Source organism: Lagenorhynchus albirostris, chromosome 13 (assembly GCF_949774975.1).
Source record: "Lagenorhynchus albirostris chromosome 13, mLagAlb1.1, whole genome shotgun sequence".
Lineage (NCBI taxonomy): Eukaryota > Metazoa > Chordata > Mammalia > Artiodactyla > Delphinidae > Lagenorhynchus > Lagenorhynchus albirostris.
In genome coordinates, this window is record NC_083107.1 from 4,470,016 (window position 1) to 4,492,114 (window position 22,099).

The following is a 22,099-nucleotide window of genomic DNA, read 5'->3' on the forward strand; positions in this document are numbered from 1 at the left end:
ATCGGCAGGCGGACTCAACCACTGTGCCACCAGGGAAGCCCGTCTTTATCTCACATTTTAGCAGTGCATTTAATAGCTGCAAACAAAAAGCATTGATGAAAGTGTGTCATCAAGAAAACTATTTCTAGACGTGAGAGAGAGGAAACTTCAAAGTTATTTACGTGACCTACTGCTAAAACATCACTTTTCGGATCCTAAAGGATTATTTTAAACGGCTTGGTTGCCCTTCAACATACCCTGCTTGCGTTGCCGATGCTTGGGAAGGAGTATGTCACAGAGAAAGCTTGTCAGTGCTGGCTGTGAATTTAGGGACACTTCAAGGCCCCTGTTGTGGGGTTGCACCATGGAAGGGACCCACCCATCCATACAGGTCCCCTCCCTGAAGACATCCTCCTCCCAGGTCACTGAGGTCCTTGCCCCGCCCACACATGCACCTCTGGTGAAACACAAGACCTGATGGGGTTTTCTTCAAGCCAAGAGACAGCAACCAGTGTGTGTGTGTGTGTGTGTGTGTGTGTATCTACTGTAACTTCATGCACATGTGTCCTTCTAAAGTGACGAGACTACACTGTTGCTTGGTTTCTGAAAAATTTACACAGTCTTTTACATAGTTTAATTAAGCCTTCAAAAATGTCAGGCATTCACACCTGCCGGGCAGGATGCTTTCAAACATGTTTCCAAGGACCACTGAGCAAATGGCATGGGAAGTGATGCCTTCCTCCGGAGTAATCTTTTCATGAAGCCAGCAAGTGAAATACAGTCAGGCACATGCCCTGCTTCTTGTGATATTTGCAGAGCGAATCTCCAGGGAAGCCGGCTAATGGGACACTGTGATGAACACCTTGGGAGTACAGGCCGTGCTACACCCTCCTTGGGATTCTGAGAAACTCAAAATTAAACCCATCCGTCCACGGGCACAGAAAACGTCAGAGGCGATACCAGGATCCAGGTCTCCTACCTCTGGGTCAGTTCTTCAATTTTAACCATGAGAATGAATCAGACACTCTGCTAACCAGAGTGTGTCCTGGCAAAAGCCATTTCACCCTTTTCTACTTCACTAACAGTCCTTTATAGCCTACACATTACAGGTTTCGGGGAACTTTTTCCTCTTTTCTACTGGATCATAAACTCCTTGTAATTAAGGATTTCGCCTTACTGTGATTTACTTCTTCCATGTTGCCTAGTAGATGACAAGAAATGTCTGTTGGTTTTGACAAAAAACAAAAAAACCCAGTGGATTATTACTTAGAAAGCAGTGGGCTTTTCCCTTCCCTTGATTGTTGGTGTAACAGTTGAGAGCATTTGGTATTGGACCTCCAAGAAATGACTTGAGTTTAAGAGAAGAAAAAAAGCAACTCACAAGCCCGAGGACTTAAATATCTTGAAGGGTCATCATTTGCCAGAAAAGAACTGGCTTCAGGTCATGCTGCTTCCTCGCATCCAGAGACTGCTGCACACGTCAGATTTCATCCACATCAACACGCCATGATCACTTCCTGAGAGCGGATCGGACATGTTCTATATTTACCCCTTGCCTCTAAAGAGCCCAGGCCAAAAGGTGACGGTCACCCGTCACCTGCTGCCCAGGGAGAGGGACAGATTTTCCAGCCTCCAGCCCTGCACAGATAGCCTCCCCAGGCCACTCGGGCTCTGGGTTCCAACACCCGGTTTCCACTTGCCTGCCTCCCGCCCGCACCAGTTGAGTGCCCCCTGCAGCTACTACAAGACTCACTTTCCTTTATTCCATTCCTCACTCCCAAGTTGAAAATCGTTGGCTGCCTGACTTAGGGAAGAAGGCTCAGTACACCTGATGCATTTTTTTAATGCTTTGTGACACCCTGCGGTCTAGGACAGGGTCTCACCATGGCTCTACAAAGCACACCGTATTATTCAGCCCTGTCCCCGGCTTCTCTTGATAGAAACCCAGCCCCTAAACCGAGGGAAACTCTGTCTTCCACGGCGCCGCTCAAGTCGCTGTTCCTCTCCGGCCTTCCTGGATCCCTACGGCGCCTGCGAGCTGTCCTTCCCTCTGCCCCTCCTGCAACACAGATGATGCCCCAAACCAGCCGGCATTTGGGGATGCGCCACCCTGTGTCGCTGGTGTCGCCTCTTGAATGCCAACCTCATTTCCTCCGAGAAATTAGAAATTCCCTGTGCACAGAACCCACGTCTTCTCCTCTTTCTGTCTCAGCTCCCCTCCCTACCCCCTCTAGACACTGATGAGGTCTCCAAAGGAGGCGCAGGCACTCATTCCAAAGGAACAACGGGAATACACCGTCATCTTTCCCAAGCTGCTTTCCAGGCAGCCCCAGCCATGGCATCTCTCAAACGTACATTCTGTGTTTAACATCCCTTTAGGTTTTGCAAAGAGTAAAGCTGAGTCACAGGCTTTTCACTTTCAGTGCATTGTCAGAAGCTCCAGTTTCATCATTCCACTTCCTCGGATGCTGGGGCCGCCTTACGAGAAACTAGCTTAGGTAGAGACGTTACCTTGACAACCAGAAAGCTTTCCATAACCTCCCACCCGTTGTACACTGAACCTGATACCTAGGGATGGGCACAAGATAAAATTCTTTTAGTTACAACCAGCCATAACCCCACAGTTAGTTCATGCCAGTTACGTCCTTTAATTTTACCACAAGGGAATCTATATAGAAAGGTGCTTTTGAAGTTATAATTTATATGTAGTATATGTATATGTATTATGTATGTGGCTACAATTATGTCTCTAGTTGGTCTGTGCAAAGTTGACCTCAACTTGACAACTGTATCTTCAGAAAACCGAAAAGCCAGGGGTGACTGTTTGCTGGATTCCATCAATATAACAGGCTAATGTGACAGCTGAGTACTTTCAAGTGTTTCTATTCATTATTATTTTTTTAAAAAAATACTTGTGTATATTAAAATTAGATATGATCTGTTTTGAACTTTGATTTAAAATGTGCAACAGTGCAGTGAAATCATGTACTGCAAGGATGCAAACAATACAGGGTTTTTGTTCAGCATAGCTCTGTTCCAGAAAAAGTTTTCAGGTCACTTTTCCTGATATGAAACACAAAGGATAATCATTTCTGCATAAGTAATTTTAAATCTGTTCGGCTATTTGCAAAAGCCAAATTAAGCACCAAGTGGTCACTCTTTACTCTCCAGCTTCCTGAGTTAAATTCCACTGCACGGCACATAATGTCTGGGCCATTAGTGTGTATCCCTAGCTTCTGACTTAAGAGCCAGCTCTCCTTAACCAACTCTAGTTAGGGTAGACTGAGGAAACTCTTTAAGTGTTCTTGGAAAATGTGTCAGAATATTCAGTGGTTGCCTTCACACCTTCTAGAAATTACCATGTAAGCCTAACTCATTCGATCATGGACCACAATGGAAACAGCAGTACTTCTCAGATAGCTGAGAACCTGAACAATCTTTACCCAACAGGGGAAAGTTTGAAAGGTTTTCTTAAAATATTTCCTATAAGGGAAAGCACAAAAATCCTATTTAAAAATCTTAGCTTTTTCTTTTTTGACTGTCATTTCTCCAGTTAATTCCAATCTAGCCCCAGACCACAGAACAAAGAGTCTGACTTCAATTTATATTATATATTATCAATTTCCCTTTGCTTTGAGACATTTTTATGGTAGATTTTCTCCCTTTCAAATCTTCTAAGCTCACTATTGAACTTCCCAGTTAATTGCCTGACCTACAATTCTGCTCATCCTCCAGCCTATGTTTTTTGTTTGTTTGTTTGTTTGTTTGTTTGCAGTACACAGGCTTCTCACTGTTGTGGCCTCTCCCGTTGCGGAGCACAGGCTCTGGACGCGCAGGCTCAGCGGCCATGGCTCACAGGCCCAGCCGCTCCGCGGCATGTGGGATCTTCCCGGACCGGGGCACGAACCCGTGTCCCCTGCATCGGCAGGCGGACTCCCAACCACTGCGCCACCAGGGAAGCCCCAGCCTATGTTTTTAACCTGACTTCTCTCTGTTTAATCTCTACCCTTCTAGTTGCAGCATTTAGTAACTCAGCCTTCTCCATGTATGCAGCAGGGTCTATGTTTTTCATACCTTTCCCTAACCCATGAGTTCCTTAAACCCCCCTAGAGATAAGACTAGATGAATGAATCAAAGAATCTTCTATAAAACATCTCTACCTCTATTCTTTGAGAACACCTGACTAGGAGACAAAAATTATAATTTTTTATACCATTTTCTAATTGTTCCTAACACCTGGGCAATTCAGCCCACTGTTCAGCCAGTCTGGTGAAGGAAATACCTGGTGGGTTATTCTTCAGTGTTAGGTGGGCAAACCCCCCAAGCATGCCCTGATATCTGTGGGAGGTGGCTTTAAGGGTCCACATGGCTTTTGGCCCAGGGTAAAGAACCTACCAACGAAGCCTCTTTCATTTGAAACCACTAGAGTCCTTCTGACTCACAGGCTTTGGCCTGGAAACAAGGGCTCCACATCTGAAGAGCAGCCATGCCCTTTCTCCGTCCTTGGCCCATTTCCTGCCGTGGAATGGCTGGCCCTCAACCTGGCTCACTGCCCTCTCTGGGTCAGCCCTCCATCTCGACCGTAAAACCACATCTGATGGCTTCGAGCCTCTGGACAGGAAGCACAGGATGTGCCTCTGGAAGGCACGCTTTAAAGGGTAGTTTAGCCAGATCGTTTGCTGAGATCTGATTCTTGATACGCTCAAAGAATGGACCACCGAGGCGACTGAATGAGAAATCTCAGAAGAGAAGGGAAAGCAGTGCAAAGACACAGCAGGTCCTTCTGAAACTGACCTGATGTTGCTACCTTGCCCTAGGAGGAATGCAGCAGGGTGCTATTATTTCTTTGTAATGTTTCCTATACCCTAAATAGACCCAAGATTCCCACACTGAAATTCCCACAGTCTCCCTAGAACCAAGGTAAAAATGTACATATCAAACATTAGTCACAATGGAAAACTTCATGCCTCCGGAAAAGAGAACGAGTTATAAAACATCTTCATTGTTATGGCAGTTTCCCAGTTAAAATTTAATACTGGTGAGTTAATGACTAAGTACCGTTAATGAATAATGGAATAAATGAAGTGGATTTTGTTACTTGAGTGAGGTAACTGCAGTCTCAAAATAGCTCTTAGCTATACTAAAAAATGGCATTTCCTTATCAGTAAATTATTTTTATGTAATAATATCCACATGGAGTTAACGAACATCCTTAAAGGTGATATTTTATTCAGGTCAGGGGTCTGAATACAGGCTAACAGAGAATAATGTTGGTTTCTATGTTAACTCGTTTTTTGTGTGTCACATTATTGTAACGTTTAACTGAATTATTAAAAGGATATTCTAAGCTTGTTTCTGAAGCTGATCACAGTAATCTATCTTTGGATGAGGATGAGATGCCCCATGACCTACACACAGGACATTACACATACTGGAAAAGACATCATTCAAAGAAGCTTCTCGGGGACTTGCCCTGGTGGTCCAGTGGTTAAGAATCCGCCTTCCAGTGCAGGGGACATATGTTCGATCCCTGGTGGGGGAATTAAGATCCCACATGCTGTGGGGCAACTAAGCCCGCGTGCCACAACTACTGAGCCCGCACGCTCTGAAGCCTGCGAGCCACAACAGAGAGAAGCCCGCAGGCTGCAACGAAGATCCTGTGTGCCGCAACTAAGACACGGCACAGCCAAATAAATAAATTTTTCAAAAATGAAAATTAAAAAAAGTGACAAATTACAAAAAGAATCCTCTCTCCAACTTCGAAGGAAGGACCCTCATCAGGCGTTCCTTAAGTAACACATACACACTGAAACTGAAGTGAATTGACTCTTTTTTTTCTTGAAATCTATGTTAACTTTTAAATGAATCAGGAATACCATTTTAGTAATAGGAACTAACTAACAGAGGGGATAATATAAATTACTTAAGTTACTTAAATACACTTTACTTCACATTTCCTTCAATTTTCTTATTTGCAGAATGGGAAGAATACCTATTTCATAGGCTGTTATGAAACTCGGAGCACAAGGTACGCATTCGCTACCATTCCTATCACCATCACTACTACAGAATCCTGGCTAACCTAAAACAGCATCACCAGTGCCCACCGACTGGTTAACCAGCCCAAGGTCACCTGAGTGTCCTTGGCTGGTGGAGAAGGTCTGGACAGCCGTGTGGGTGCGGGGAGAGGCTTCTCCCCTGAGCTCAGGAAGCAGTTCAATCCTCCTAATGTTAAGCTCATGACAGCCTCTGACTCTAATTATGCGGCAATTAGTGAGAATTAAAAATAATTTGCATTTTCTGAATAAATACCCATTTATGGGGAAATGGTGAGGACCCAGAGTCTGCTGGCTGAGCAAGAAGAAGTGAGTTGTGTGACGAAAAATCTGCCTCCGATCTGGAAATTAAAAATACACCCTCCCCAGAGGGAGAACAGCACTCAGTGGGCGTGATCCTTTCACCCGTACTATACACGCCACATCCTGAGGGCAGCACTTCCCACAAAGAACGCTGGGACCTTGAGTCCTTTGAATTCGGATCAAAAACCATCACTGTTGAAGCCGTCACAGTGAGAAACCCCCAGGGATACACAGGTCACAGTCACTGTGACGCTTCTCTGGCAGCAGCAAAGCCGTACAAGCAGGGACCAGCCACGTAGCTGGCAGGATCCAGGCAAAATGAAGTGAGGGGCCCTTTGCAGAATCACAGATAAATAACAAATAATAAATTGACTGAGAACTTTAAGACAGCGAGAACAGAGCCTTGAACCAAGTGAGGGGCCCTTCCCAGCACAGGGCTGGGGACCGCTCAGCTGCCTCATCTGCAGACAGGGTCTCCCCTCGGCGGCCGGTGGGTGGCGGCCCCGGCCCGGCGGAGCGATGTCGTGTGAACCGTCACTCACCACTGTCACGGCGTCGTTCAGCAGGGACTCCCCAAAGACCAGGATGTAGAGCTGCTCGTTGACGTGGATATTCTCGAAGACAGCGAGCACGGCCACGGGGTCCACAGCCGAGATTAGGCTGCCGAAGAGCAGATTCTGGAGCAAAGTGATGTCACTCAGGCCGAAGGCTTCGATCTGGCAGATCCCAAACAGAGACACCCCGATGCCAATGGAATTCCAAAGCGTCCCGACCACGGCGTACCAGAAGATGGTGCCGATGTTCTCAAAGAACGGGCGGGTGGGCATGAAATAGCCCGCGTCCAGCACGATGGGGGGGAGGAGGTACAGGAAAAACACATCCGTCTTCATGGCCGGGGGGGATTTCTCATCCACTCCGAAAATAATCCCACCCAGCAGAAGTCCAACCATGATGAGAAGGCAGCTCTCAGGCACTATGGTGGGTAATTTGTGATACAGATGGAAGCCTGTGAAAGAAAAAATAAATAAAGACGAAATTTGGGTTACGTGAGAATTGTGGAAAAGGCAAACTGGTTCTCTCTGACAGAACCAATAGGTCCTGTTTCAAAATCTCCCAAGGTCAACGTAATTGGCTATACACGGGCTTTAGATATTACGATGCAAAAGCCAGATGATCCCCTTAAAACTATTCACAAAGCACATTCAGGTACACATTTCAATTTAAATCAGAAGTGGAATACTATAGGAACACGATACCTAAACAGCACAGCTTTTATCTAAATGCCTGTTTTCTTAAAGAAGACAACGCAATTTTACATTTGAAGCAATCTTGTGATTCCCAACACATTTTCAGATGTCCCAAACCATTTCATCCTCATAAAAACCCGAAGGAGTAAGGCAAGGAGGCATTTTCACCCTTTTTTAATTTAAGTGGAAACTGAGGTCCAAAAAGATACGGGGTCATGCCAACGTGGCCAGATCACAGGCCAGGTTTTGGATCACCGCTGTCTCCTCTGGTATTGAGAAGAGTTTGTAACTTGCTGGATATCAACATTTCTAATTTCAGATTCCTTCATTTGGAACGCTGAATACGTTTAATTTTCAGATGTCTGCTCCTTCGGAGACAACCAAATCAACATCAAAGGTCCATCAGATAACTACCGAAAAGTGAAGCATATAAACACGCCATGATCTCCAATGTCATAGAGTTTCTAATCAAGGCAGGAACAGATGTGTTTACGACTTACTCTAGTATAAGGCATCATATGGTAAAGCCCCAGTCAATCACTAAGGGAACAGAGAAGAGGAAATCTGCTGAGAATGGCATGCATGAGGCAGCATCTTGCATTAATCACATAGAGAAGGCAGGAAGAGTCTTCTAAGAAGTGAAGGAATGGAAGAAAACACCTTTTCCTAATTCATGGTGGAGCCCAGTGTGGCTTCAATGCAGACACCATGTTAGGGGACGGCCCGTAGCAGGGAAACGGGAGGGAAATGCGGGTGGTACCAGCATGTGGGCAACACAGGAAGCAACTTCACACACGGAGGTCACTTGGCAGGGCTTACGTGAGGCCAGCCCTTATTGGCAAGGCAACAGCGGGCCATCCTGAAGGCATTTCATACCTTTTAGAATTAAAGCAGCAAATGGAAATTATCTGAATTATAGGAAGACGGTATTAAAATGACAGAGGAAGTCCTTAGAAACTTACAATCACCGCAGGTTTAACAAGTAAACCCTTAGAAGCCTACAAACCATACTGAAGTCACAGCATGAAATATGTGTGGCCCCCCAAAATGTAACATAATTTGAAGAAATTTTAAATTTCTTTAAGAATTAATTTCTAAGTAATAAAGCGAACATCTTTATATTGGGTATTCAACTCATCCCTCTAGCTTGGATTATTTTCTTACTCATGTTACAGCAGACTCCAATCATCATTGGGGAATAAATGCATTCAGCTGATGCAGCCACGCCGGACCCCTGACCCTCTGGCCTGTTGACCTCTCTGTGTTAAACAAAGAAGTTAAAAAAATATGTCCACAGGGCTTCCCTGGTGGCGCAGTGGTTGAGAGTCCGCCTGCCGATGCAGGGGACGCGGGTTCGTACCCCGGTCCGGGAAGATCCCTCATGCCGCGGAGCGGCTGGGCCCGTGAGCCATGGCCGCTGAGCCTGCACGCCCGGAGCCTGTGCTCCGCAACGGGAGAGGCCACAGCAGTGAGAGGCCCGCGTACCGCAAAAAAAAAATATGTCCACTGAAAACCACATCTTTGCAACCCGTCCGCACACTGACTCCTGCTTCTATAGCAACTTACCCTGTAAGATAAGGATGTCCTGGTACAGCCTCCCCGGCCCCCTGGGGTCCAGTGCAATCTGTTCCTTGGTGGAATGCAGAGCACAAAGGGCCAATCTGAGGGCGCCCTGTGTGCCCTGGGCCATAACAGCTGCCCCCTGGCTTGGAATCCAGCTCCCCGCCTCCCTGCGTGTGGCCTCGGAGGCATTCCCACCAGGCCCAGGCCAGGTGTGCTCAGCTGTGAAATGGGGACACACACACCTTTCCCATAAAGAGTGGTAACAGTAACTAACCACTGGCCTGCAATGTCACGTATGCCCGGACATTTTGTTTTCTGTCTCTCTTCTACTTGAAAAAGCAAGAGAAAACGGTTCTCAAGAAATGCCCAGAAGCAAGGAACAGGATCTCTGCAGACCAACTGGAAACTGGACAAAGCCTGCTTTGGCGGGCTCCTGCTTCCTCTTCTGCCTTTTTCTTTCCTGTTCTGCCACCCAGCCTTGGTACCCTGTGCTCTCACACGGGGGTGCCGTCCTTCACTGTGTTGAAAGGAGATCCTTACTCCTAAGAACGGAGCGTGGGAGACCAGGTAGGTGGGAGAAAGGAAGAAACCCTGCCTGCTTAAATGCATCACGGGGAGGGACCACAGCCGCCGTGCTTGCCACGTGACTGATCCTGACCAGGATCCCAGGTGAGCGGGAAACCAGGATGCAGTCAGACAGAAGGGCCACCAGGATGGAGGGCTAACGGAGGCCTGGAGGAAGGGGAGGGAGCAGGGGAAAATCCCGTGGTCGCCAAAATCAGAGGAGAGCGGCAACAGGCCAAGCGCACTTGTTTAAGAAAACAGGTGTTTATATTTAGAAAAGGCTGTTCGCCTTTCTTTTCCGAATGCTTAGGCCATTCAGCACCGCTCTGTGTGACCCTTGCTTGAAATAGGACAGCAGTTACTGAATCTGCCCAGTTGTTCCACAGGCAAGAAGGGATGAGATGAAGCGTAGTCACAAGAGATCTGAGTCCAGTGCTTTTTGGGGAACATAATCAGAGACGCTGAATTTTATAACCCTCCCTCCTGGCAAAAACGGTTCCGTGCGGAAGTGTCTATTCTTGCACCAACCACAGGAGTCAAACCTCCTAGCAAAGCAGTTAGGCAAAACCAAACAAAATAAAGGCTTCTTAAATTTCACTGTTCACAGAATAAAACAAATAAATCAGCATTTACACATGTGCATATATTTATGGCTCCCCTGGCCACAACCAAGTATTTCTTGAAGAGAAAACGAACTTGAATAGACCAGGGTCATTATCCTACCTAATAGTATTGACAAATACATCAGTTATCGGGAGAAAACTTTTTGATGATTATCTACTATTTAGTCCAGGGGTCAGTTAACTTCTTTTCTGTAAAGGGCCTGATAGTAAACGCTTTCAGCTTGCAGGCCATACTTTGCTATTATAGTACAAAAGTAGCCAGAGTTAATATCTAAATGCAACGGTGTGGGTGTATTCCGATCAAAGTTTATTTATGGGCATTGAAACTAGAGTACAATTTTATATGTCACCAAATATCATTCTTGTTTTGATTTTGTTTAACCGTTTAAAAATGTCAAAGCCATTCTTGACCCACAGACCATATAGAACCATGCTGGGGGCCCTCTCTGGCCCCTGGGCTGTGGTTTACTTACCCTGGTTCAGTTTGTACCTTATATTTCCTGCTAACTTCTATTTAGACTGTCTGGGGCATTGTACTTGTGTCATTCACTTTTTATTTCTGGAACATAAAAGTCTGTGAGGATGGATGCTTTAAAATTTATTTTATTTTAATTGCAACAGAAATTCACTTCGTGGGAAAGGGAACAGAATTAGGATCTCATACCAAATACATAGTCGAGTGGCTCTATCTTCATTTCTCTTTGCATATTAAGTGTTGGAATGAACTGAACTTAAAAACTAAAGATCTAGGTATAACTGAGTGCAATGCAATTAATTCACTATAGTTTCTCATTACACATAAAATAATCCATGTGTTAAATTCTGGAAAGAAAGCAAAGTGAACAATAACACAGGAAGCTTCCAGACAGTAGGATCTATAAAAGAGCAACAATGTAAAAATCTGCATCAGAGAAAACCACCCCTCCACCACCACCACCACCAACAACAAAATACAAAATGTCTCCCAAAAAATACAGTTCTGATTAACCAGCAGCACGACAGCAAGGGCAATGGAAACCTGCAGAGGTAAGAAGAGAGAAACACCTTCAGTTGAGAAACTCCTCACTGGAGGTGAATACAGACACACATGTTCTAACTCATGCTCCATGTTTTAAGAGAGCCTAAAAAAATAATGGTATTTATTAGATCCACAAATGTTTGCCAAGCCCGTGTTAAGTAGGGGACAAGTACCCCTGGGGACAAGGTCAGTGAGGGCAGCCATTGTGGCTGTGAGACCCAGAACTAGCTTCCCCGGCTGGTGCTTCTTGAAGCAACTCTGGGAAACTGTGGATTTAAATTAAAGAATATTCAGAAAGTTATGCCTATTTGGTTGGGGAACAAAAGGTAAATATTTATGGAATACATTAAACTTGTTTTTAAGAGAAATAAACAAGTGTGTTCAAGTCTAAAAATGCTGACTTTATGTATCCCAATTCACATAGTAATCAAATATACAGAGGCCACAACAGTGAGAGGCCCACGTACTGCAAAAAAAAAAAAAAAAAAAATTGAATTGCAACATGCAATTGACGGAGGCAGAGAGAAAATAGTAAGAAATACCACTCTGATCAGATACATAAAAACAAACTATCACTGCATGATAACTCTAGTCAACAAAGACCAAGTAAGAAAATTTAACTCTAAAAATAAGTAGAATCAAATTGAGTAAATAAATAATACAAGCAACTAATAAAAAGCTAAGCAAATAAATACATAAAAAGAATAGAAGTCAGTAAATAGAGCAGAATTAACTGCTCTATGTCAGTAACATTAACCTGTGAATATGGATTTCTCACAACACTTAGTCACATGCTGGGATTGAAACATACATCTAATTTCTCTCCATCAAAAAGTAGCACAACTGTGAAGATAGAGGTCTTAAAAATGCTCCACTTATTAGATCTGCAAAGGACTTATAATAATAGATTAATTGAAAAATATGAAATTATAAAGGAAACATGAAAATTTTGTTGGGATTATCCCAAAGCAGAACTTAGATGGTATTTAATTTTTCCAAATGACTTGACCACTTACAAAAAAGAGAAAACCAATACGTGTTTAGTCTTTCCATGAAGAACCTGAGAAGGAACAAGCAGAGTTAAACCCTTAAGAGGGTATTTGTTGAGTACCTTCCCTGTATAAGACTCTGAGGGGCCCAAAGATGGATCACAAATGGGCCATGTCTTCAGTGAGCTTATATTGGCACATAAGATAAGACTGTAAGTAATTATAGTACAAGATAGAAAGTGATACATGCTATAAAAGAAGAGGTATAATAAGTACCAGGGAAGTAAGGAGAGGAGGGAAATTAATTCAGATGAGGAAATTCAAGAAGGAACTGGAACAGGTGGCATTGAGATAGCTGGATGTGGATATTTCCATTCGGAGGGGATGAAGCACAAGGAAGACAGCAGGAAAGGCTGGGCATCCTGAGCACAGGGTGGCAGGGCTGGCCTGAACATGAAGCGTATAGGGCAGGTCAACGGAGAGGGGCCATCAAACAGGCAGCAGCCACTGTAGAAGGCCTGGAGAGCTGATCCTTCAAAACCTGCCTTTGTTCTGTGGGCAAGGGGAGGGGGAGCCAGTGAGGGTGTCTCAAACCATCCTTGTCTTCCACACATGGAGCGGACAAGCTCTTCCCAAGAAACCAGAGACCAGACTTTGGAAATGAGAGGGTCAAGGCCGTCCAGTTAGAGTTTTAAACCAGATGTATGTGATTAACCATCGGTAGAAATAAATAAAAAGTTGATGCAAACATGCGACTGAAAAGTGTAAGAACAGCCCAAACTCCAAAGGGATCTATACATGATCTCATAAAGTCCTGTCTGTAAGGAGAGCCACTCAGCACAAGGAGGGGTTAATGACAGAATCCTACTATCTAGCAATGAAAAACAGAAAATACCAGTTACATATAACAAAAGAAAAAACTACATTGCAGCATTATATATGACAGGGAAAAAGCAAGCAATAAAAAGTATGCATCTCATTCCATCTTTTTTTTAATACAATAGACATTTATGGAGACCCCACTATGCGCTGGGTACCATATCAAAGCACTAGGGATGTAGTGGTGAATAAAAGGAAGTTTTTTTCACTGGAAGGCTTCAGTGATGGGCAATAAAATATATAAATCAAACAATAAATACACAGTTGACAGGTGCTGATGAACACTACAAAGAAAGGCAGAGAAGGGTGAGAGTATCCAGGAGGGCAGGACGGGGTAGAATCTGACATCAGTGTGGGCAGGGAAAGCCTCTTTGATGGATGACATCTGAACAAAACCCTACATGAAGTGAGGGTGTGGGACATGGTGGAGGAACTTTCTAAAACAGAGAGGAACAAGGGCCCTGAGTTGGGAGCACCCTGAGCGAGGTGACTACTGCAGCTGGAGCACGGGAAGTAAGGAGAACGTGGTAGGAAATGATGAAAGAGAGGCAGCAAAATGCCAGAGCGTGCCAAGCCTGTCACCACGGGAAAGACTCTGGACATTCTCTGAGACCAACAGGGGGCCACCACAGGTTTCTGAACAGACGAGTGTCACGATCAGATTCACGGTTTTACAGGGTCATTCTGGCTGCTGCGGAAGAAGAGAAGCAGGAAGACTAGTCAAGAATCTTCCAGCAACATGGGAAAGAGACGATGGTGGCTTTCATGAACGTGGTGGGGAGAGTGAGGAGAGGTTGGATGCTGGATATATTTTGAGAGTTGCTCCAACAGAATGTGTTGCTGGCCTGGATGAGGGATGTGAGTATGATACTGTGATATAATTAAAAAAAAAAAAAAGCTATTTTGTTCTTCATCCCCAGCTCCTGGACAGAGCTCCTAAAACCTTGCTAACTCCCTAAGTGATAAAGGTGCTAAGAGCCTCTTTTGTTCTACTATTTGGTCTTTGCCTTCAAGTCTCAACACAGAGTTCTTAACTTCCTTGGAATTTTCTGGGTGATAGGAGCATCTTTTGCTCTAATCTTGGTAGGCTCCTGGATACGTTACCAGAAAGACCAACTATGAGTAGAAGCTTGGAATGTTCAGCTCCACCCCTCCCCCACCACTGGCGGTGGCCTTACTAATCGATCTGGCCCACGTGATGGAACCTCAATAAAAGCCCCTCAACTATGGGGTTCAGAGAGCTCCTGGGTTGATGAACAAATCTACCCACTGGGAAGGTGGTACATGCCAACTGCACAGGGACAGAAGCTCCTGAACTCAAGACCCTTCCAGACCTTACTCCATGTATCTCTCTATCTAGCTGTTCATCCGTATCCTTTCTTATACAATAACCCAGTCAACATAACTGTTTCCCTGAGTTCTGTGAGCTGTGCTAGCAACTTATTGAGCCCATGGAAGGCATCGTGAGAACCCCAGTTTATAGTCAGCCAGTAAGAAGCACAGGTGACCACCTGGGACTCACAGATGGCAGCAGCAATGGGGGCGGTGTTGTGAGACTGAGCCCAGGATGAGTGGGATCTGATGCCAAGTCCAGGGGGATAATATCAGAACTGAACTGAACTTCAGGACACCCAGCTACAGTCCACAGAGGATGAGAACTACGTGGTGTGGAAAACCCACGCACGTTTTGGTGCCCAGAAGCCTTCTGTGAGTGAAGAGAGAAAAACAGGGAGTGTGTTTTCTTTCGTTGAGACAGCTGCATCAAAGGTGAATCCAAGGCTTTCGGCTCAAACATCTGGGTACAGAGTGGGGTTATTTACTGAGATGAGAACAGGGAGAGAGGAGATTTCAGGGGAGAAAAATTGAGATTGCAAATGCCAATCAGAATCTCCTTGGAAGACACCCAAGGGAGCTTAACAAGTTGACAGCAAGATCTAGCTAGAAGAAATGGCAGACGATTTCTATAGAATATCATAGATGAGCAATGAGCTGCTACTTCTTTTTTTTTAAAAAAAAAACGTTGTAAATGCTCTTTATTAGTTTTCAACTTTCAGTATCAGCTTAGAGATGAAAGACGTTAACTATGGTTACAGGCCAGAATGTAAATCTTACCAACCTTGAAAATATAAAAATAAAGGTATATCTGGTCAAAACTGGATGGAAGAGAGAAAGTTCTTAATATACTCATTTTTGAAAATGGGAACTGAGAGATATCGGCTAAAACTGATACAGCAACAAAAAACTCGTCAGGAAATTAAAAGCACTTACCTCTGAAAAGCAGGTCTAGGCTTAAGGAACTGGCGGAACTGTTATTTGTTATAAGCTCTTTAGGATAACTTAAAAAATTTTTTAATACCATACATATACTACTTTCATTAAAAACAATAAAAAACAATACTCAATGTTATATTAATTGAATAACACCCCACTGTCAAAAATACTGCCCTGTGTTCTTATTAAGCCCATAATGGACAACGGGGTGAAACAGCAAGTCCAAATAATGTCAAACAGTGGTACAACAATGGGGAAAGAAAGCATAATTTAATCAGAGGTATCAGAGGTCATAACTAAGAGAAATCACACACACACATAAATACACACACCCGTACACACACGTTTCTTTTTTGCTTCTACAACTGTAGAAAATTCCATATAGATCAAAGACTTTAAAATTTTAAAAATCTATGAAAACAAGAAAAATCCTATGCTGCAATCATCTCACTTACAAAGAAGTGATATATTATAATCAGTGGCCAAAAAGTAAAGAATTTTAAGATAAAAGCCAGGTATGCCTGAATTCACCTTTGTAAAGTCTGCAAAAAAAAAAGTAAGAAAATGAAGATTAAAAAAACAAAAATCCAACTGTTGCTTCTGGGAAGATGGAGTATGTATTCTTCTCTATTCCTCCCACTTAGGACACTTAAAAAGCCTAGGTATCATGTACAAAACAAGCACAAGGAGACTCTGAAAGATGGAGAGACGAAGGAGGACGGCTAGGCACCTCGCGATCTGAAGAACAATACAGCAGGGAGTTCCCTGTGCTTCCTTTTTGCCTCCAATATCCCAGACTTGGAGCTGAAGAAGCCAGCGACCTGGAAATGCCCATGGGTGCTGAGAACAAGAGCCCCAACAAAGCCCACTCCATCCAGACAACGGACCAGGAAAGAGGCAGCCTCACAACACGTAATACTTCTCGATAATAACTGCTCTATTCCAGCCAAACCCACAGAGCAAAGACCGAGCAGAGATTCTAGATCCCGCCCTTCCTAGACTGTAAGGAACACCCCAGCCTCCCTACTAGGGTGTGTCAGAAAGGAAAAAGTAGGGCGGTGGGACTTTTTCCACCACCGGGTAGAAATGAGCACCCCCTCCCCCACAGTGCCTGTGAACACTACGTGGGGGACCTGGAATTTGCATTGATGAGGTACCCCACATCCTCCTCACTGAGGTGGACCAGAGGTGGCCTGGTGGCAAGTCAGGACATCCTCTTCCACCGGATGGTAATGAGGACACCACTCCCCTGGCTGTCAGTGGAGGCCACCAGGAGAGCAGCAAGGAGGCACTCCTACCCCATCTCAGCCAAGGTGTCAGTGCAGACCTAGTAAGGACCAGGGACGGCCATCACCATATAGCAGTAACGAGCAGACCCTCGGTGGGCAAGGGAGACAAAGTGGAGAACTTGAAAATCTATCCCACTGTAAGTAATGATATGGCAGCTCTTCCCACCACCCCCCCAGAGTGGTATCATAAGAAGTCACCTAAAACAGAAGGTATAAATAAGACCCATGGTCTCATAACATAATACCCCAAATGTCCATGTTCTAATAGAAAACCACTCATCCTACCAGGAATCAAGAAGATGTCAAACTGAATGATAAAAACACAATAGATATCACCATCATGATGACAGAGATGTTAGATTTATCTAACAGAAATTTTAACACTGCCATGATAAAAATGTTTCATGAGCAATTACCAGCATACTTGAAACAAATAAAAAAATAGGAAGCCTGAGCAAAGAAATTTAAAACCTGAGTAAAGAAACAGAAGCTACAAAGAAAAACCCTATGGAAGTTTTAGGACTGAAGAATACAACTGAAATTAAAAATTCAATTGTAGGACTTCCCTGGTGGCGCGGTGGTTAAGAATCCACCGGCCAATGCAGGGGACACGGGTTCGAGCCCTGGTCCGGAAAGATCCCACGTGCCATGGAGCAACTAAGCCCATGCACCACAACTACTGAGCTGGTTCTCTAGAGCCTGCAAGTCACAACTACTGAGCCCGCACATCACAACTACTGAAGCCCGTGTGCCTAGAGCCTGTGCTCTGTGACAAGAGAAGCCACCACAATGAGAAGCCCATGCACCACAATGAAGAGTAGCCCCTGCTCACTGCAACTAGAGAAAGCCTGTGCACAGCAATGAAGATCCAACACAGCCAAAAATAAATAAATAAATTTATTTTTTAAAAAATTCAATTGTATTGGCTCAACAGCAGAATATTAGTAAACTGGAAGTATGAATTAGTAAACAGGAAAGAATTACTAAATTAGAAGACAGAATGGTAGAAATTAACCAATCTGAATGACAGAGACAAAACAGGCTTAGAACGTGAGGGACCTGTAAAATTATAGTGAAAGATCTAACATTCATGTCATCAGAGTCCCAGAAAGAGAAAAGAAAGAGGGTGGGGCTGGAAAAGTACTCAAGAAATAATGGCTAAAAACTTCCAAAATTTTGCAAAAAATATAAACCTACAGAATGAAGAATATGAATGAGCCCCAAGAAGGATAAGCACAAAGAAATCCACATCCAGACGAGCTATACTCAAACTTTTGAAAATACAGAAAAAGAAAAAAATCTTGATAGCAGATAGAGAAAGGACACCTTATCTACAGATGAGAAAATAGAATTTTAGCAGATTTCTCTTCGAAAATCATGGGGGCTATAAGTGACACAACATTGTTCACATGCAGGAAAAAAAAGAACTGCCAACCCAGAATTCTATACCCAGCAAAAACAGCCTTCAGTAATGAAGAAGAAATCAAAACATTCTCATTTGAAGGAAAACTAAGAAAATTTGTTGCCAGCAGACCTGCCCCAAAATAATGGCTAAAGGAAATTCTCAGTATGGAAAGCAATGGAATCTTGGAACATGAGGAATTAAGAAAAAAAGTAAAAATACAAGAAATTCAATACATTTTCTTTCTTCCCTTGAATTTTCTAAATTAAGCTTGGCCACTGAAGCCAAAATTACAACGCTGTTTGATGTGGTTCTCAATGTACATAGAGAAAATGTTTTTAAGACGACCATATTATAAGTGGGAGAAGGTAAAAAAACATAAAGGGAGGAAAGGTTTCTTTATTTCACTCACACTGGTAAATGACCACATGAGTAAACTGCCATAAGTTACATATATATATGTATGTAACTAGCACATGAGGGTATATATATATATACACACACACACATACATATACACATACTGATGATGTAATACTTGGAAGAAACACTAAAACTGCTATACAAAGAGATACCCTCAAAAACACTACTGATAAATGAAAATGGAGTTCTGAAAAGTGTTCAAGTAACCCACAGGCAAAGGAAACAGAGAAATGAAAAACAGGGAGAAAACAGAAAACAAAAGAAAAAGTGGCAGATTTAAACCCGAACACCACAAACACACCAATAGTTACAAAAAAATGTAAAGTGTCTAAATGCATCAATTAAAAGACAGCTGTTAGTAGAATGGATTACAAAGCATGATCCAACTATATGTTGTCTAAAAACATGTCACCTCTATACAATGATATAAGCAGGTTGAAAATTAAAGAATGGAAAAAGTTACATCATTAAAATATTAATCAAAAGAAAGTGTGATTGGCTATATTAATATCCAATAAAGTAAGCTTCAGAGCAAAGAAAATTACCAGAGACAGGGAGGGACCTTAAATAATTATAAAAGGGCCAATCCACCACGAAAATATGGCAAGCCCAAATGTGTATGCACCAAATAACAGAACTATAAAATATATGAAAAAAAACTGATAGAATTGAAAGGAGAAATAGGCAAATACATAATTACAGTTAAAAACTTCAACACCTCCTCTTTCAATAATTGGTAAAATAAATAAGTAGATCAGCAACGAACAGGATCTAATTCTATAGAAGACTCCAACCAACAACAGCAGAATACACATTCTTTCCAAGAATCCACAGATTATATACCAAGATAGAACATTTCCTCGGCCATAAAAACAAATCTCAACAAAGTTCAAAGAACTGAAATCATACAGAGTACATTCTCTGATCTCACAGAGTCAAACTGGAAATCAGTTCACATACAGAAAACAGGAAAATCTCTCAACTTCTAGATAATCTATGGGTCTTCACACCCACTAGGATGGCTGTAATCAAAAAGACAGATAATCACAAATGTTTTTGTGGATTTGGAGAAATCAGAACCCTCATGGGCTGGTGAGAATATGAAGCGTGCAGCCATTTTGGAGAACAGTCTGGCAGCTCCTCAAAAAGTTAAAGACTTATCACTTGACCTAGGAAATTCACTATTAGGTATATATCCCGAAGAAATGAAAACCTGGCCACATAAAAACCTGTACACAGACATCCATAGCAGCATTATTCCTAATAGCCAAAAGGCGAAAACAACCCAAACGCCCATCAACTGACAAATGGATAAACAAAATGTGGTAAAACCGTACAATGGAAGCTGATTTGGCCATAAAAAGGATGGCATACTGTCACATGCTACCTCAAGGATGAACCTGAAAATGTGCTAAGTGAAAGACAGAGTCACAAAAAAACCACATACTGTATGATTCCATTTATAGGACATGTCCAGAACAGGCAAATCTACAGAGACAAGGTAGGTTAGGGACTTCCTAGGGCTGGGGCAGGATGGGGAAATGGCCCAGGCATAGCTAAAATATACGGAATTTCTTTTGGGAGTGGTGAAAATATTCTAAATTTGATTGTAGTGATGGTTGCACGTCTGTGAATATACTGAAGACCATCAGGTTGTACGTTTTAAATGGGTGAAATACATGCTATGTAAATTACATCTCAATCATACTATTCAAAAAAATCCATGGGTCAAAGAGGAAGTCTCAAGGGAAATCAAAAAATTGAACCGGATGAAAATGAAAACGCAACATAGCAAAAGGTGGGACACAGCTAAAATAGCACTGAGAGAGAAATGGATAGCACTAATGCATTCATTAGACAAGAGGAAAAGTCTCACATCAATAATCTAATCTTCCACTTCAGGAACCTAGAAAAAGAAGAGCAAAACAAACCCAAAAGAATCCGAAAGAAGGAAACTAAAGATAAGAGCAGATATCAGTGAAATCGAAAACAGAAAAATAGAAAAAAAAGAAATCAGTGGCATAAAAAGCTGGATCTTCTCAAAGGGTGATGAAATCGACAAACCTCCAGAAAGACTACCAAGATAAGAGAAGACAAAAATTGTCAACATTGGGAATTTAAAAGGGTACCACTACAGAGCGGGCGGACATCAAAAGGATGGCAAAGGAATACTATGGACAACTCTACACACACATATGACACCTTAGATGAAATGGACCAATTCCCTAAAAAACACAAACAACCACAACTCACCCAAAATGAAGGAGATCAGTTGAACAGCCCTGTAAAATAAATTGAATTTGTAATTTAAAACTATCAAAAGAAAAAAATCTCCTGGCTCAGATGGTTTCACTAGTGAATTCTACAAAACAACACCAATTCTATACGATCTCTTCCAATAAACAGAGGAGGAAAGATTTCCCAATTCATCTTATGAAGTCAGTACTACCCTAATATCAAAACCAAAGACAGGACAAAAAGGAAAGCCAAAGACCAATATCCTTTATGAGTATTGCAAATACTGTATTTTATTTATTTATTTATTTGCGGTACACGGGCCTCTCACTGTTGTGGCCTCTCCCGTTGCGGAGCACAGGCTCCGGACGCGCAGGCTCAGCGGCCACGGCTCACGGGCCCAGCCGCTCCGCGGCATGTGGGACTTTCCCGGACCGGGGCACGAACCCGCGTCCCCTGCATCGGCAGGCGGACTCTCAACCACTGCGCCAGCACGGAAGCCCCGCAAACACTGTATTTTAAAATAAGAAATACGTTTTTGGTCTTTGACCCTCAGTTCCTGGCACAGAGCTCCTAAAACCCTTGGTATTTCCTGTGTCTTTTGTTATGTTAATGAGGTCACTTTGGGAAAGTCCCTGGGGCCCCTTATCTTGTCTGCCCCATGGGGGAGGGGCTCCTTAAGGAAACAAAGTTTCGCCTGAGAAATGAAGAGGAACAGGAATTGTCCAAGACAAGAGGGGTGGAAGGGTCTCCCACGGCAGCGGGAACAGCACATGCAAAACTCTCTGGAGTGGACATGACTGTGGTCCATAGGAGGTACTGCCAGAAAAATCCAAGAGAGAGGGTGAGAACGACCAGTCCTGGCCTTGTCGTCCACAGCCTGGATTTACCCCCGAACTAGTGGGAAGGAGTAACACCCGACATGGTCAAGGATATGAAGAAACAGGTACACTTTTCAATCAAGACATTGACGAAGTGTTTCGAGAGGACAGTGTTGGCCCACGGGGCTCTCTGCCCTCAGTAACACCATGCCAGTCTTGAGAAGCGGTTTCTTGCACTAGAGCACTTGACCCTGCCTTTGATCTGGCTCTTTTCCGGGGATCTTACTCCACATCTACAGAGAGACACACAGGGAAAAGGGATGAGCTGCATGTGTTCTCTGTGGAGGTTCCGATTCCTGAAAGCTAAAAACTGTGTGCCTCACCTTTTATCATAGTCCCTCGCTTTCCTACTTCCAACTTTTCTAGCTGTCTTCTTT

The 22,099-nt window shown here is 43.4% G+C and overlaps 1 protein-coding gene across 1 annotated transcript in view; it reads right to left on the minus strand.

The window, feature by feature from the left end:
* Positions 1–22,099, minus strand: part of SLC9A2 (solute carrier family 9 member A2) — an 86,657-nt gene that overhangs the window by 45,342 nt on the left and 19,216 nt on the right. Inside the window, exon 2 of the mRNA XM_060168702.1 lies at positions 6,881–7,344. Within this exon, the coding sequence (XP_060024685.1) occupies positions 6,881–7,344 (464 nt within the window). The remainder of the gene's footprint in view (positions 1–6,880; positions 7,345–22,099) is intronic.